This window comes from Penicillium riverlandense (genome assembly GCF_028828495.1).
Source record: "Penicillium riverlandense strain IBT 135883 chromosome Unknown utg000001l_segment0_segment0, whole genome shotgun sequence".
NCBI lineage: Eukaryota > Fungi > Ascomycota > Eurotiomycetes > Eurotiales > Aspergillaceae > Penicillium > Penicillium riverlandense.
In genome coordinates, this window is record NW_026643194.1 from 2,856,137 (window position 1) to 2,871,543 (window position 15,407).

At 53.2% G+C, this 15,407-nt stretch overlaps 5 protein-coding genes across 5 annotated transcripts; 4 read left to right on the forward strand and 1 right to left on the reverse strand.

Annotated features, from left to right (window-relative positions):
* Positions 1–2,413: 2,413 nt before the first annotated feature.
* N7474_001162 (Zn(II)2Cys6 transcription factor domain-containing protein) lies at positions 2,414–4,195 on the reverse strand (the record flags this gene model as incomplete). Its single annotated transcript, XM_057192577.1, has 1 exon — positions 2,414–4,195. The coding sequence occupies one exon, from the start codon at positions 4,193–4,195 to the stop codon at positions 2,414–2,416; it is 1,782 nt and encodes a 593-aa protein (XP_057057530.1).
* Positions 4,196–4,777: 582 nt separating this feature from the next.
* Positions 4,778–7,463, forward strand: pakA (mitogen-activated protein kinase kinase kinase kinase STE20; the record flags this gene model as incomplete). The annotated part of the gene is made up of 4 exons (XM_057192578.1): positions 4,778–6,760; positions 6,820–6,919; positions 6,971–7,305; positions 7,359–7,463. The coding sequence occupies 4 exons, from the start codon at positions 4,778–4,780 to the stop codon at positions 7,461–7,463; spliced, it is 2,523 nt and encodes an 840-aa protein (XP_057057531.1).
* Positions 7,464–8,493: 1,030 nt separating this feature from the next.
* Positions 8,494–11,011, forward strand: N7474_001164 (ESCRT-0 subunit protein HSE1; the record flags this gene model as incomplete). The annotated part of the gene is made up of 9 exons (XM_057192579.1): positions 8,494–8,533; positions 8,684–8,733; positions 8,806–8,840; positions 8,913–8,988; positions 9,065–9,163; positions 9,210–9,330; positions 9,381–10,007; positions 10,057–10,275; positions 10,329–11,011. 9 exons carry the CDS (start codon positions 8,494–8,496, stop codon positions 11,009–11,011), a joined length of 1,950 nt encoding a protein of 649 aa, XP_057057532.1.
* A 236-nt stretch (positions 11,012–11,247) lies between these two features.
* Positions 11,248–11,502, forward strand: N7474_001165 (uncharacterized protein; the record flags this gene model as incomplete). The annotated part of the gene is made up of 1 exon (XM_057192580.1): positions 11,248–11,502. The coding sequence occupies one exon, from the start codon at positions 11,248–11,250 to the stop codon at positions 11,500–11,502; it is 255 nt and encodes an 84-aa protein (XP_057057533.1).
* An 84-nt stretch (positions 11,503–11,586) lies between these two features.
* Positions 11,587–15,271, forward strand: pan2n2 (poly(A)-specific ribonuclease; the record flags this gene model as incomplete). The annotated part of the gene is made up of 3 exons (XM_057192581.1): positions 11,587–11,715; positions 11,791–13,088; positions 13,150–15,271. 3 exons carry the CDS (start codon positions 11,587–11,589, stop codon positions 15,269–15,271), a joined length of 3,549 nt encoding a protein of 1,182 aa, XP_057057534.1.
* Positions 15,272–15,407: the final 136 nt, after the last annotated feature.

Below are 15,407 nucleotides of genomic sequence, written 5' to 3' on the forward strand. Positions count from 1 at the left end.
CTTTTGGGCTCCAGAAGGTTCGATTGCTGACTTATGATAGAAACACTTGAAAGGATACAAAAGTGCTTAGGCAAGTGACCTTGGCCAGTCACTTTTAGATACAACATCCCTTCTTGAGAGAAGATCACCTGACTCGATGGTTCGGAAATGCTGGGAAGATCAATTGACTGTTTAAGCTATCTCTAAACAAGAGCCAATCCGGAGTATGTCACTACTTGAGGGGCTCGACTGTTATTGCTTCCCAGTCCAAACACAGCTGATAGACAGTACAAGAAAGGTTGATAGAAGAGAAGCACGACAGCCTAGCAAATTGCCAAGCAATGGCCAATGCTACTTCAAGCCAACTGTATAAAATGCGCACTAACTTGATCGAGAATGGGAAGCAAAAGTACTGCTCTAGAATCACCGCTTTAGGACTCTGTCTGAACCAAGACATGTAATATGAGCATCATAATTGATCCATGTTATAGAGATACAAAACTAGATACCATAGAATCATTTACAAATTGTTTCCCAAAGTTTAAGAGGCTATATCAACGCCAAGGATACTGATTCCACAGTAGTAAAAGAGCACTAGCATCGAGTTATTTAGATCTGCCCAGGGAACAGAAAAAAGCAAGGGCTGTTAACTAAAGCGGCAAGGCTGAAACCTGGTTTGATCTGTCCAATATGGGTAGATCCACTGTGCAAACCAAAGCGGACCAGGCAGAAGCTTAGATGCCAAGAAGTAATATTCGCAAGCAAAAGGAGTACAGCCCAGAATAAACAAAAAGAGAAACCAAATTGTAAAGTCCGCTGTTAAGTGAATAAATTATGATCACTGGTAGTGGCCCCTTTATTGGCTTGGCAAGGGGGCACAGTTAAAGATTCTTGATGTGATGTGTAACCTGTTGAATATCCACACTTCTATTGGCCATTTGAAGCCAATCAAGAACAACGAGTGGGCAACATGAATTGCATTAGTTTCATGATCCAAGTAAGTTTTCGAAAAGGGGCCAGCAGAATTGATAGGAACTGCCATTTCAGACTCGGGCGCGAGTGTGCTTCACCCGTGCTCCCTACATTCCTTCCAGGATTCTTTCCCAAACTTGGATAAGGGTCATTCGCCCCCAAAGTGTTAGGGATAAAGTCACCTGCCAAATTTTTTTTCTTCGCGGTTTCTCATCTCGAAACCGTGACACTTACTTTAAGGCCGGCTCCTTTGACTGAAGGCGGTTGACCCTAAATCACCAGTTTCCTCAATTATCGCAGTTATTTTTCCTACCACACACAAAGAATGCTAGTGTCTTCTACCAACCTAAGTAATAATGATACCAAAACAATGAGCTGAATGGCCATAGGAAGCGTAGATTTCGTAAATTTGAGCAAACCATAACAGACAGACGGATGTTTGTTTGGACCTAAAAAAGAAATTACAGAGTAGACGGCCTAACGAAGTCATTATTAATGTGAGCCACCATAGCTAAGCATAAAAGGGAGGAAGGAACTCTCATTCCGGCAGACTCTTATATCATCAACAGTCATCCCGCCCACTTCCTGGTTATGTATCTTCTACTGATAAGTGCAACTATGAAGACCTTCAGTATCTTGGCGCTTCTCCTGACTGCCGGCAATGCCTTTGCAGCATCGAGCCACCAGAAGACAGGTCACCAACCCCTGCAATTGACCCAAATCCACGCCAACCAAAGCACTTACACCGGCCACCTGAGATTCACGCTCCATGATCCAAATAACAAGAAAAAGCCCACTGACTGCAAACTTTCATGGTGAGTTGTCTTTTTCTCTTCTCCTTTCTTTTGGCGACCCGCGTGTTTGCTCTGCGGATACCAACATCTCATGTTACGTACAGGAACAAGCTGGCACCCATTGAAATCCGGCCCAAGTGTGATGATGGCCAATGGGAATTCAGTTCTCCATCTGGGATAGAAAATATCACAGATTTCACACTGCAGCTGGAGAGAATCTCTCAAGGCCCGTCTGAGAAAGGGCAGGTGGAGTTAAAGGCTGGCCAGAATGGTTGGCAGTGTCAGAAAAATCCACCGTCAGGCGTGGAAGAGGAGTGTGTCTCTGTGGATGTTCTGTGTGTTCATGTCTGAGAGATAGTGACCTGTGGGCCTTTCACATGGAAAATATGCGGAATAAGGTGGCATGTGTCTTTTATAGTTGATCTGTCTTCACTTACTGCTGAGCCAGGTCAAAGCGATTTATTTTGAAACCAAGCAAATTAAATTTACTCAAAAAGCCGTTCTTTAAATCTGTCTATTCGAGTCATATATCACGCGTCTAGAGACATACCAATAAGAAGTGAGCTGAATATATAATTATCAGCATTTATCTCGATCTATGAACACCGCCGCTTTCTGAATCAAAACTCCGCAGCCAAGTTTATCACCCGCTCTATGGCATCATATCATCAAAGATCCCGTCCAGGCGACGCTCGCACGAGAAGTTCGGTCTCGGAGCCAAACACAGCACTCTTCAAGAGACGTATAGTATTCGGATCGGAAAGCTCAGAGCTGGCCCACGGTCTCCGCGCGATCAAGTTGCTCGGGACCGCAAGTTCAGCGGACTCAGCGGACTCAGAGGTCCCTAGATGGAGATACTCCGTTTGACAATGCCAGTCACTGTCAAGACCGTTGGGCTTGCTGAAGAAGCTAACAGCGAACAGAGGACGTTCGTCCGGGCTGATCGGGTGAGGAGCCACTTGAAAGTCATGAATCCGGGCGTGCTCAGGAGGAAGCACATTCTCATCTGGGATGGTACCCGGCGCCAGCTGAAGGTGGGACTCTTCGATCTCCATGATTCGGGAGAAGATGGCGTGGTAGCGCTCCGAAACGAGGGACCATTCTCGCTTGGGTATCTTATGGAATAGATCCAGTCCCTTGCGACGGAGATGGGGCCAGCGACATTTCCAGGCCACTGCGTGGAGAGGGAAGATCATTCCAAAATCCAAGCTCAGCACTTTGGCCAATGGATCGGGGTAATGGGCTTCATCTGAAACGAGAGATTCCGCGAGTTGGATAAATTCTACATACTCGGATCGATAAGCATCCCAGTCACTCTCACCGTTGACCTGGTAGGCAATCATGCCGATATCGCCGCTGAACCCCATGACGTGAATTACGTTCGCGGCAGCCTGCTCCTTTTGATTCCACGAATGTTCCTGGCGGCGAGCAAGATCCTCGAATTTGGCCTTCCATTGCCTGAGGCCCGTACGCATCCCGTCGAAAAAGACCAAGATATCTGCCATGGGCAGCTCTCCGTGGCTGACGACCTGGTCAAAATATTCAAAGGAGGTAATGGAGATAGAGATGAGATCGAGGAGAGCGACTCGAGCTTCACGGGGAGTCTCGAACCGGTCGGCCAACACGACCTGTCCGATGTCATCCACCGAATTGAGCAGAAGCCTTGCGCGGTCGCGACGGCCGAATTTGAGCACGTTGACGTTGAACAAGCTCAATAATGGAGCGATCTCAGTCTCCATGAAGTGTGATTCGAATGATTGATACTTTTGCCCCCACGGACCTGCCGGCGCTCCTCCTGACTGCTCCCGGTACGATTGCAGGAGATTGATGCCGCTCCGGACGTGGTTAGCAGCGGTAGCAGCATTGCCTCGGAGAAATTCAAAGCAGGTATACAGGATGTTAGCCACAGCTACCACCGGCATGGCATTATTACCGGCGGCTCTGTCTATAATTGATCTGATCGATTGATTGTAGAGCCTGACCGGGAGATCGGCCGATAAGCCCGTGTCTGTCGGAAGTGATGGATCCGGTGCTTCTAGCTCGTGTAGTGATGCTATTGCAGCAATTGCCTGGCGGATCGCGGGCTCTGCCAGACTCAGCTGGAGGACACTGCCTTGGAAGAATGAGGCCTCGAAGAAGCCGGCCAAGTGCGGAGCAGTCTTATGAAAAAAGAAGTCTAGTGCGCGTGGCTCGACGGGCGAAGCCACTTCTGGCCTTGGTGCCACCTCGATGGGGAGAAGTGCAGCGGACGAAGCTGGGACGGCATAACCCTCACACTTTCTGCCCGTGTCGGTGCACCTGGTACAAGTGGGTTTGCCTTCATCGCATTTGACCCGACGAGCCCTATCCACGTCAGTACATACCACTGTTATCACTACCTCGGTCGCTGCTGACTTGCAAGTAATACAACCCGTGCGCACTTTGGGTTTGCTGGCGCGCGTCTGCTTCATTGGCGATTACCCGCGGCTGGATGTGCCCACTGGAGACATGACGGGTGGAGAGTACCAGGCTAGGTCAAGGCGACCGTTGTGTGGAGTCTTGTCTTAAAAGTGGACAGGCAAAACGGGCTGCCCCCAACGCTAGTTCGACTCAGCCCAAACGAAGGTGGACTAGGCTCCACCATCCGACGTGTCTAGAATGGTGCGAGAGAAAAAGAGAAAGAGTGATGGTTAGTTCGAGGTTCACTATTAACTACTGGCCGTCCCAGCCTCTTTGGGTAACAGTCTCCACGTGCTTGGCACTCGCTCTCATTTATTCTGCCTTCACACTCTCTCACTCACTCCCTCTCCATCATCTCTCTCGTGGCATTCCTTCCCCCCTGCCATCCAAGTTCCTTTCAGATTCCCCGAACATTCCAAGAACCCATCGGGAATTTCTTTCCAGCCCTGTCCGGGCCCTCCCCATCCAAGACCCTCCGGTCGCAGATGGGCCTGGTTGGACTGAACCTCCCCCTCCCCGTCCGAGTCTGACCCCCTCGGCCCAAGCCCCAATTCCAATCCCGTGTCTCGTGAAGACACAGGTCGTTGCCCGCCATGAATTCAGACAGTTTCTTGAAATTCCGCCGACAGTCCAGCAAGCTGCACAAGGACCCCCCTAGCTTCGGATCGCGCATTCTTCGGAGCCACCAGAGCACCAACTCACTCAAACGCCACCCCTCTGCCCCTGTCTACCCGCGCTCCTCGCCCAACGGCAGTCGGGATCATTTTCGCTCTCGCTCCAACGCGAACGAAGTTTTCGGCTCATCGTCCTCGTCGCTCGACCGCAGCGGGGGGCCCTCGCCCGCCGAGTCGAGTTATCCCTCTGGCTATCCCGCCGCCCGGTCGCGCAGCTCCAACCGTTTCTCCTACGATCAACACAGCTCAGATGAAATAACGACTCCCTACGAGACGCGGGGTATGCTCAGTGCGTTGGATGAGAACAGCGTCGAGACCGACCACCGTCCCCAGCAGCCTCCGGCCCTACGTGCTCATCACACCAGCCCCGACCCCCGGAGTTTCCCATCTCTCCGCCAGTCCGCCAGCTTCACCACCCTGCCCAACATGGATTTCTCGCATCGGGAGACCGAACGGGCGCCAGCCGTAAAACGATATTCCGATGAGGGCGATGGCCCGGCCAACACGCCTCCGCCACCCCGGCATGGGCGAAGCAAGAAGGCCAGTTTCTCGAGCTTTGTCAATAGTGTGCTGGGCTCTCCGCGGCCAAATATCAAAATATCTGCTCCCGAAAATCCGGTCCACGTCACCCACGTCGGATATGACAACCAGACCGGCCAGTTCACAGGCCTGCCCAAGGAGTGGCAGCGCTTGCTGCAGGAGAATGGCATCTCAAAGCAGGAGCAGGAAGAGCACCCGCAGACTATGATGGACATCATGCGATTTTATGAGAAAAACACTCGTGGTGATAGTGATGATGAGGTATGGCACAAGTTTGACCATGCACAGAGCCCGACCGGCGGGCGGGCACCATCGCCCCCAGGGAGCCCACGATTCCCGCAGAACCATCAAGGAAGTTTTGAAAACCCTCGATCCCCGCCTCCTGTCCCTCGTGGGGTACCCGGAGGCTCCCAGGCGGTGTCGCCTCCGCTGGGCAGCCTGATCCCGAACAGGGCACCACCGAAGCCACCCACTGTCGGCATGACGCCATCTCGTCCTCCTCCGCAGCCCCCGGTTTCGCAACAGTACATGGGCACGCCTCAACGACCAGCCCAAGAAGCTTATAGCCCTCCCTTCGGTACCCCGACTATCCCAGAAAGTGAGGCGGTGCCTTCCCCTCAGCGCAGCCCATCCAGTTCCCGAAATGGCACTCCGGCGCCACGAGCACCGCCTGGTATCGTCTCCAATCCAACTCAATACCAGCAGCAACAGGAGCAGATGATGGCAGCTGCCCAACAAGCAATCACATCGAAGCAGCTGGATCGCAGCCGGAGCCAACGTATACAGGCCCAACAGGCCCAGCAGGCCCAGCAAGCCCAGCAGGCGCAACAAGCACAGCATATTCCACAGGTCCCGCCGACTCAGCTGCCACAACTCTCCACCGGCCAACCGGCCTCTCCAGCAACTGGTTCCTCGTCCGCCGTGCCTTCTTCGGGTGCCGCGCGGGCTCCGCCTGCAGCCAGACCTCGACAGCGACAGCGCCCACAAAGCAATGCCGCAGACATTCGGGCGCGCCTCCTGTCGATCTGCCACCCGGGCGATCCGACTCAGATCTACTACAACCTCAACAAGATTGGTCAGGGTGCTTCTGGTGGTGTTTACACAGCGTATGAAGCGGGCACCAACAACTGTGTCGCGATCAAACAAATGAACTTGGACTTGCAGCCCAAGAAGGATCTCATTATCAATGAGATTCTGGTCATGAAGGACAGCAAGCACAAGAACATTGTCAACTTCTTGGAGAGCTTCTTGCATGGTCTAGATCTATGGGTAGTGATGGAATACATGGAAGGTGGTAGTCTCACTGACGTGGTCACTTTCAACATGATGAGTGAGGGACAGATCGCGGCCGTTTGTCGAGAGGTATGTCTCTCTTCTCAAGAGATGTTTTGACTCATGTCAAGTGCTTACACTTTTCCTAGACTCTGAACGGCCTGCAACACCTCCATTCCAAGGGTGTCATTCATCGTGACATCAAATCCGACAACATCCTCCTGGCAATGGATGGCAACATCAAACTGAGTAAGTTCTTTCGGACCTGGAGGTTCAAAACGGCGCTGATTTGTTCCATAGCCGACTTTGGCTTCTGCGCGCAGATCAACGACTCGCAGAACAAGCGGAACACCATGGTAGGCACCCCGTACTGGATGGCTCCCGAGGTGGTCACCCGCAAAGAGTACGGTCGCAAGGTCGATATCTGGAGTCTAGGCATCATGGCAATCGAGATGATCGAGGGCGAGCCGCCGTATCTGACGGAATCGCCGCTCCGAGCATTGTATCTGATCGCCACCAATGGGACCCCCACCATTAAGGACGAGCATAAACTGTCGAACATTTTCCGCGACTTCCTTCATCTGGCCCTGAAGGTTGACCCGGAGAAGCGCGCATCGGCACACGACTTGTTGAAGGTACGCTCCAACGCACTCCCTTTCCCGAGACCTGTCACTGACTTGATGTGCAGCATCCATTTATGACCCTTTGCTCACCACTCTCGCATCTCGCTCCCCTGGTCAAGGCTGCTCGGGCCAACCGGGCCCAGGAGAAAGCGCAGAAAGGGGGTGCTTAGATGACAATTCCTTCTGTTTCGGTTTTTGTTTGGCCCATTCTTGATCTTTCTTGACGTCTAGTTCAGATACCCCAATTCTTCTCTCGACTCTGACATGGCTGTGTCTCCATGTCTGGTCTCTTCTTTGTACCCATTTACCTTTTTTTATTTTACCCTTCTTCTTTAGCAAGCATCCGATCGTCACGGATGAAAAATGACTCGGCTGTCACTTTTTCTGCCGCGACTCTGTTGTTGGACGTTTCTGTAATGTAGTAGTCCTCTCTCGCGGTTTATCATGTGTCCATCGTCTTGCTTGGCTTGATCGTGTGGGTTTAGAGTACTCTTCAGACTTGTGATGTGTTCAGATTTGACGATTTTATCGACTGCAGCTCTTTATAGTATGTGCTCGCATCTCATCAGTCATAGCTTTGCACAATGTATACCGTATGGAGAATGCAGCGCGGAGCTTTCCAGGTATAAATATCTTCAGCAAGCCACCTAGATCAACAGGCAGACACCAAAAGGGCAACAGGGAAAAAAAGTTCAAAAAGTAGGAGCCTGACGTACCTGAACCAAGGCAGTATACTTCACGAAATCTCGGTCAGTCGTCATCGTGCTGACTCAGTGTGCTTCCGCCCTCACCAACACCAGCAACACTGCCCCCGATCGCTCTGTATACTCTTTTGGAACATCCTAGAGGCACCTATTCACTCAGCTTCCAGCTTCATACTTTTCTCCTGAGACATCTCCCTCCTCTCGGTATTGCCTTCGCCCACTCACCACGCAGCTGGCCTCCCTGAGACCTCGTCACTCCTCCCCCCGCATTCGGTGCTCGACACAAGCATCGCTTCCACAGACGCCTTCGCCCACGACGGGTCGCTTTATTGACCTCGCCTGATCATCGGGTCCACAGCAAATACCCCTGAACTCGACATAAACAGACATCTGAGCGAACGAGCGAGCTGCCCTAGGCCGAACGAACAGCTACCCAACCACCCCCGACCCTTTCCACTGTGACAGCCCGGGATCTTTGAAGAACAACAGACTGGCGATGTTCCGTACACCCCAGAGCGCCTTCGACGATGCCGTCGGTGAGTCGTCGCTATCACCTCATATTCCTAGACCTATGATGCAGCTGGGGGCCTAGTCTATTTCTGGACCGTGCTTCCCTGCACCGTGCACAAGCTTGAGCTTTGTGATAACAATGGATGGCTGACTCGTGCGACTTTGTTTTATTACAGCCAAGGCGACGGATGAGAATTTGACCTCGGAGAACTGGGAATACATTCTGGTGCGTTGGCCCACGACACGCGATGGCTGTGTTAATATGGACCGAGGAGCTGATATTTGCTCCGTGAGATAGGATGTTTGTGACAAGGTTTCTGCCGAAGAGTCGGGGTATGTCGTTTCTCCTCCACTCTAGATCCTATCATGAGGAATCCCTGCTGACCGCGACCCGGGGTTATATAGTCCGAAAGAAGCGGTCGCTGCCATGATCAAAAGACTGGCTCATAGGAATGCCAATGTGCAACTCTATACATTGGAGGTTAGCATTCCCCTCTCACAGTGCCGGGAACCCCGAGTGCTTGTTTTGTGTGTGTCATGCTGACTTGACTTGCTAGCTGGGCAATTCCCTGTCGCAGAATTGTGGACCCAAGATTCACCGCGAGCTGGCTTCGAGGAGTTTTACTGATGCGCTCCTTCGCCTGGCCGCTGACCGGGTAAGTTCCGAGAAATCCCATTGTCAGACAATTCTAAGTATTCCAGAACACACACCAGCAGGTCAAGTCCAAGATTCTGGAACGAATGGAGGAATGGACGCAGATGTTCTCGTCAAACCCGGATTTCGGCATCATGGAGCAAGCGTATATGCAACTGAAGACACAGAGTGAGTAACACACTAGCTCCACCAAGACAGAAGCTGATTGAGCCACCTAGACCCGAATCTGCAGCCGCCGTCCAAACCGGGAAAACGCGAGATTACCCAGTCCGATCGACAGAAAGAGGAAGAAGAGCTGCAGATGGCATTGGCCCTATCAATCAAGGATAAAAATCCGGCCGAACCCAAACAGGGTGAACCTTCTGCATCTGCAGTCGCATCATCTTCCGCTGCGCCGACCCAAGCTCAATCTCAACCTGCTGTGGCACAGCCCGTGCCTTCAGGAACATCGGCAGCGACTGTATCTCGAGTGAGAGCGTTGTTCGACTTTATGCCATCTGAACCGGGAGAGTTGCAATTTCGGAAAGGCGATGTCATTGCAGTCCTAGAATCCGTCTATAAAGACTGGTGGAAGGGATCGTTGAGAGGACAGACCGGCATTTTCCCTCTGAACTATGTCGAGAAGCTCCCCGATCCCACTACAGAAGAGTTGCAGCGAGAGGCACAGATGGAGGCGGATGTCTTCAGCCAGATCAAGAACGTCGAGAAGCTGCTGACGCTACTGAGTACGCGGAGTTCCGACCTCAATGTTCAAGACAATGAGGAAATCACCACTCTCTACCATCACACGCTAGCGATTCGACCTAAGCTCATCGAGCTGATTGGCAAATATTCCCAGAAGAAAGGTAACCAAGACCAACCCGTTGGTTAGGCATTGTACTTACTGTCTTCCAGACGAGTTCACGCAGCTTAACGAGAAGTTCATCAAGGCCCGGCGTGATTATGAGTCCCTCTTGGAGGCCTCTATGACCCACCCGGCTCAGCCCCAGTATGGCCGTCCTCCCCAGCCGCAGTACGGTTACCCAGGTGTTGCCCCTGTTGGATATCCTCCTGGTCCTCCCCAGGCTGGCCCTCCCCAAGCAGATCAACGATACTTTAGTCCTCGTCCTCAAGGTTTGTCTAAAGATTGCGTTGTTCACAACAGGGCCGCTAATCTCGGTATCTAGAAACGCAACCTCCGCAATCAAATGCTTCTCCATACTATGGTGCGGAGCAGACAATGCCATACCGGCCTGCATCTCACTCCCCCGATCCCCGCATTCAAGCCTCCATGGGTGCACCAGTCGTGCACCAACAGCCACCCCAGCCGCTGCAGCAGCAGCCGCCGCCTCCCTCGGATGCGTACCAGCCGCCTACGCATCACCGACCGCAGTCTACCTATGATCATCCGCAGGAACTGGGGACATCCGTGTACGACACCCCCGTTGACCACCCCAACGTGGGCCATCGTCCTCCCTACCAACCGGGCACCCAGGCACCACCTGCACAGCACCAACAGTTCCAGCAGCAGCAAGCGCCGCCCCCGCAAGAAGGCTATTCGCCTTCAGTTTATTCTCCTGAGGATTCATCTCAGGTCACACCTTCGTCCGCTATTCCTCAGCAGCCTCCGCAGCATTATTTTCCGCAGCAGCAGCAGCAGCAACAACAACAACAGCAAAACCCCCCGTATCCCCAATCGCCAGTTGCCCATTCCGTTCCTCCTTCACATCAGCCTCCCCCAGTTCCTGGCAACGCTCCACCGGCCGTGCCGTATACTGCTTACAGCCCCCCGCCTGCTCCAGCGCCCAGCGGAGAGTACCAGGCCTATCAGCAGCCTCCGGGATCAAACCCCGCTTCTTTCTATAGGTAGGGGACGATGGCTAGAGTCTGGTCTTTTGTTGAGCGATTGACGCTCAACGGGTTGGTAGTTAATCCCGACTAGTTTCTTTTGTTCCTGTGTTGATGTTTTGGCCTCGCTTTTTGCTGTACAATGCCACGTAATTAGCCAACAATGATAGGTCGTCCAAGTTGTATATGCCGTCTATATCCATTTCGAGCTAAGCAGATTAGTTGTTGCACCCAACTGAGTATATCGCATATCACGTGATGGGACACACCTCTGCTCCGCCGCATCCCAGAGTCGACGACAGCCACTCCGGAACCCTTGACTTGCCCATCGCCGTGATACTGTACCCGGGCATCACGCCCTCCTCTCAGGCGTCCATACCTGAGAAATACCGTGCCGAGCCGCGCTTGCGCCCTGCCCAACTTAATCCCTTCCTCGAGCTTCCCCGCAATCGCGTTTCTCATTCCCGGACGATGCCAGCCTTCGCCATCATTCCGCCAGGGGGAAGGCAGTAGGTTTTTAACAATTGGACACAAAATTGAACCGATTGGAAATTTGGGCGAACAGGCTGTTCGCCCGGATAGGTCGCCGCTGCCGTCATGGAGGCCGACTGGGATGAGCTGGCGCGCATCGCGGTGCCACCGCCCAGTTCGCATGCCATGCCAACGATAGCGACCACGGTGGCATTCGATGATGTTATGGAACTACTGTGGACGGGGAATGAATATGTATGCACCGACTGCATTTTCTATCCTAGCGGAGATGGCATCTCACTAACGCGCGCTTTGTTTTTGTCTCTCTAGGGCCGAATCACCTCTTTCAACGGCCCAGATCTGCATCGATACACTTCGGTTCGAGCACACCCCGTCTCTGATGGCGCGGTGCGTCAGATTTTGTTCCATGAGAGAGGCGTGATATCCCTTTCGTCCAAGAGCGTGCATATGATCACTCGACGCGGCCTGACACAATGGCATCTCACGAACGACGAAATGCTCGATCTTCGCTGCATGAGTTTCACGGCGCAGACGAATCGGATTCTCGTTGCGGGCTGCCAGCGCGTGATGTTTACCGTGGATATTGACAAGGGCATCATCGTCGACAAGCTGCCCACCGACTGCAACTACACGATTATGAAGAAGAGCCGGTATCTCTGCGCTGCGACGGATACGGGATCGGTCAATGCTTTGAGTCTGTCGGATTTTAGTATCGTCAAGACTTGGAAGGCGCATGGTACTGCGGTAAATGATATGGATGCTCGGAATGACTTGTTGGTCACCTGCGGCTTTTCCGTCCGCCATCTCGGTTCCCCGATTGTTGATCCTTTGGCGAATGTGTATGACCTGAAGACGTTGGCACCGCTACCACCGATCCCTTTCCACGCTGGAGCGGCCTACGTGCGAATGCACCCCAAGCTCAGCACCACCAGTTTCGTGGCCTCGCAAACCGGCCAGCTACAGGTGGTGGACCTAATGAATCCTAATTCCGTCAATCTCCGCCAGGCCAATGTTTCTCTCATGCTCGGCATCGAGCTTTCGCCGTCAGGCGAAGCCCTGGCGATCAACGACGCAGAATGCTCGATACACCTGTGGGGATCACCGACTAAGATCCATTTTAATGAGATGAGTAAAGAGGCAGAGTTTGCCGATGTGCCTACACGACCTCCACCAATTGATTGGACCCCTGATACTCCGTTGAACATGATTGGCATGCCTTACTACCATGACCGCCTGCACTCTGCTTGGCCGAGTCACCTCGTTTTCGAAGTGGGCAGCCCACCTGCTCCTCTCGACCAGGCGATGATCCCTTATCTGCGACAGGCGGAGGTGGGCCACCACGCGCCAAATCTCAGAAAGACTCGTCGGTATCAAGTTGAGAACACCCGCGCGCTGGCCACGGCGGAACCGGCACTTATCGCGCCGAAGTTCCTAAGTGAAAAGGCTCGGGATCAAAGCAAAGGGACGTCAGAGGGCTCTGTCACCGATGCAGCTCAAGCCCTGGCCGGGGCGAAAATCAACGGCGAAAGCGAGGATGATCCCCTCCTCAAATACAGCAATGTGGAGATCAAGTATAGTCGGTTCGGGGTGGATGATTTTGATTTTCGGTATGAAAGAAAGCCCCTTTGGCCCCGGAGAGTCCGAATCCGATGTTAACGTCTTACACAGCTTCTATAACCAAACCACATTCTCTGGCCTTGAAACTCACATTGCCAACTCCTTCACCAACTCCCTCCTCCAACTTTTGAAATTCATCCCCCTCGTCCGAAATCTCTCTCTACAACACGCGGCTGGTTCCTGTATCTTCGAGCATTGTCTCCTATGTGAATTGGGATATCTATTCGACATGTTGGAAAAGGCCAATGGGCAGAACTGCCAGGCAACGAACTTGCTGAAAACATTTAGCAGCTTCCGAGAGGCGTCCACCCTGGGCTTGCTCGAGGAAAACCTCACCAACAAATCCATGTCACAAGCAATCCAATCCGTCAACCGCTTCTTCTTGACCCAGATCGCTCATGACTTCCGGATGACCCAACCCAATTCAGAAGAGCTGGACCAACGCCTCGCGACAATAGCCTCCGAGTCCATCCGGTGCATGTTCTGCCAGAATGAGATCGTGCGGCCTGGGAACTCGCTGGCAAACGAGCTCATCTACCCCAACATAGACATCAAGCACGCACGCCGCAACTCTGCATTCCGCTTCTCCAACATCCTGCGCGCGAGTATCGAGCGTGAAACTCAGAACCGCGGCTGGTGCAACTATTGCCGAAGGTACCAGCAGGTGATGATCAGGAAGACGGTACATCGCATGCCATTAGTTCTCATGCTCAACGCTGCCTTGACGAATCCCATCTGTCGTCGTCTGTGGGCAATCCCGGGATGGTTGCCTGAGGCAGTGGGCATTTTGATCGATGGTGCGCAAGTCATGTGCTTTGAGGGCGAAGATCTTCGTCTCCGGATACAGAACAACACGCCCGGGCTTCTGGTATACGACCTGGTTGGCCTGGTCGCCGAGGTTGATATCCCGGAGCACCAGAAGTCTCACCTGGTGTCTTTTATTAATGTCTCCATCTCTGCTCGTGAAGCCCAAGAACGGAGCAGGTGGCACTTGTTCAATGACTTTTTGGTCACGGAGGTTGATCGGGAGGAAGCCCTTGGTTTCACCCAGCCTTGGAAACAGCCCTGTGTTCTGTCCTACCAGGCCAGAGATGCACGCCATGCGGTTGATGACTCGTGGAAAAACTCGCTCGACACTACCTTGCTGTTCCGCGAGTGGTCATTGAATGGTGGCCGTCCTGTTGATACGTGCAATACGCTGACCGAAGAGGAGAAGCCTACACCTGGTACACCCGTCGCCTTGGACACTGAATTTGTTGATCTCGAAAAGGCAGAGATCAACGTCAAGGCAGATGGATCCCAGGAAATTGTGCGGCCCAACAAAAGCGGTCTGGCTCGGGTTTCAGTGTTGCGAGGATCAGGCATCGACGAGGGAGTCCCCTTTATCGACGACTACATTACGATCAGAGAGCCGATTGTCGACTATGTCACACAGTACTCTGGCATTAAGCCTGGCGATCTGGACCCGCGGACCAGCGAGCACAACTTGGTTCCACTCAAGGCAGCATATAAGAAGCTATGGCTGCTCCTAAATCTGGGGTGTGTCTTCGTCGGCCACGGCCTAGCGTCCGACTTCCGCAAGATCAATATCCAAGTACCCAAGTCCCAAACTGTGGACACGCAGTACCTTTTCTTCCACCCGAGCAAGAACCGCCGTTTGAGTCTGCGATACCTAGCCTGGGCCGTGTTCAAGGAATACATTCAAGAAGAGCCAACATCTGACACAGTGCACGGCCATGACTCCATCGAAGATGCCCGCATGGCCCTGCGTCTGTGGAAGAAGTTCCAGGAGTACGAGGATGCGGGCATCGTCGCCCAGATGCTCGAGGAGATCTTCCGCGAAGGTTCCAAGCTCGGCTTCCGCCCGCCTCCTAGAAACGGCACCGCCGCTGTGCTCTCCCGCCCGGGCACCGCGGTGACCATGCAGAATGATAGCGGCCGAAATACACCCAGCACCCCCGAAGTTGGCGCTGCTGCGGCGGCATCGGCAGCAGCAGCTTCTGCAGCCGCTGCAACCGCTGCAGCCACCGCCGCCGCTGCGAATGCTGCCCCGACCAGCGCCCCTACCACCCCCCGCCAGGCATTCCGGCGCTCCATCGCCCTCACCCCGAGTAATGGGAGCTTCAGCGGACCCGGAGCAGGTGACTTCTTTGGCGAAAGTCCATTGCGATAGACGATTTGTGTTTTATGTTTGGCTTGCGAAGCGCACGTTTTGTGTTTTTCTTTTCTTTCTTTTTTCCGTTGTTGATTGCTATGTGCGCGCTGCTTTCTTTCTCGGTCTTGATGATGACTGGTCATGATGGACTCTG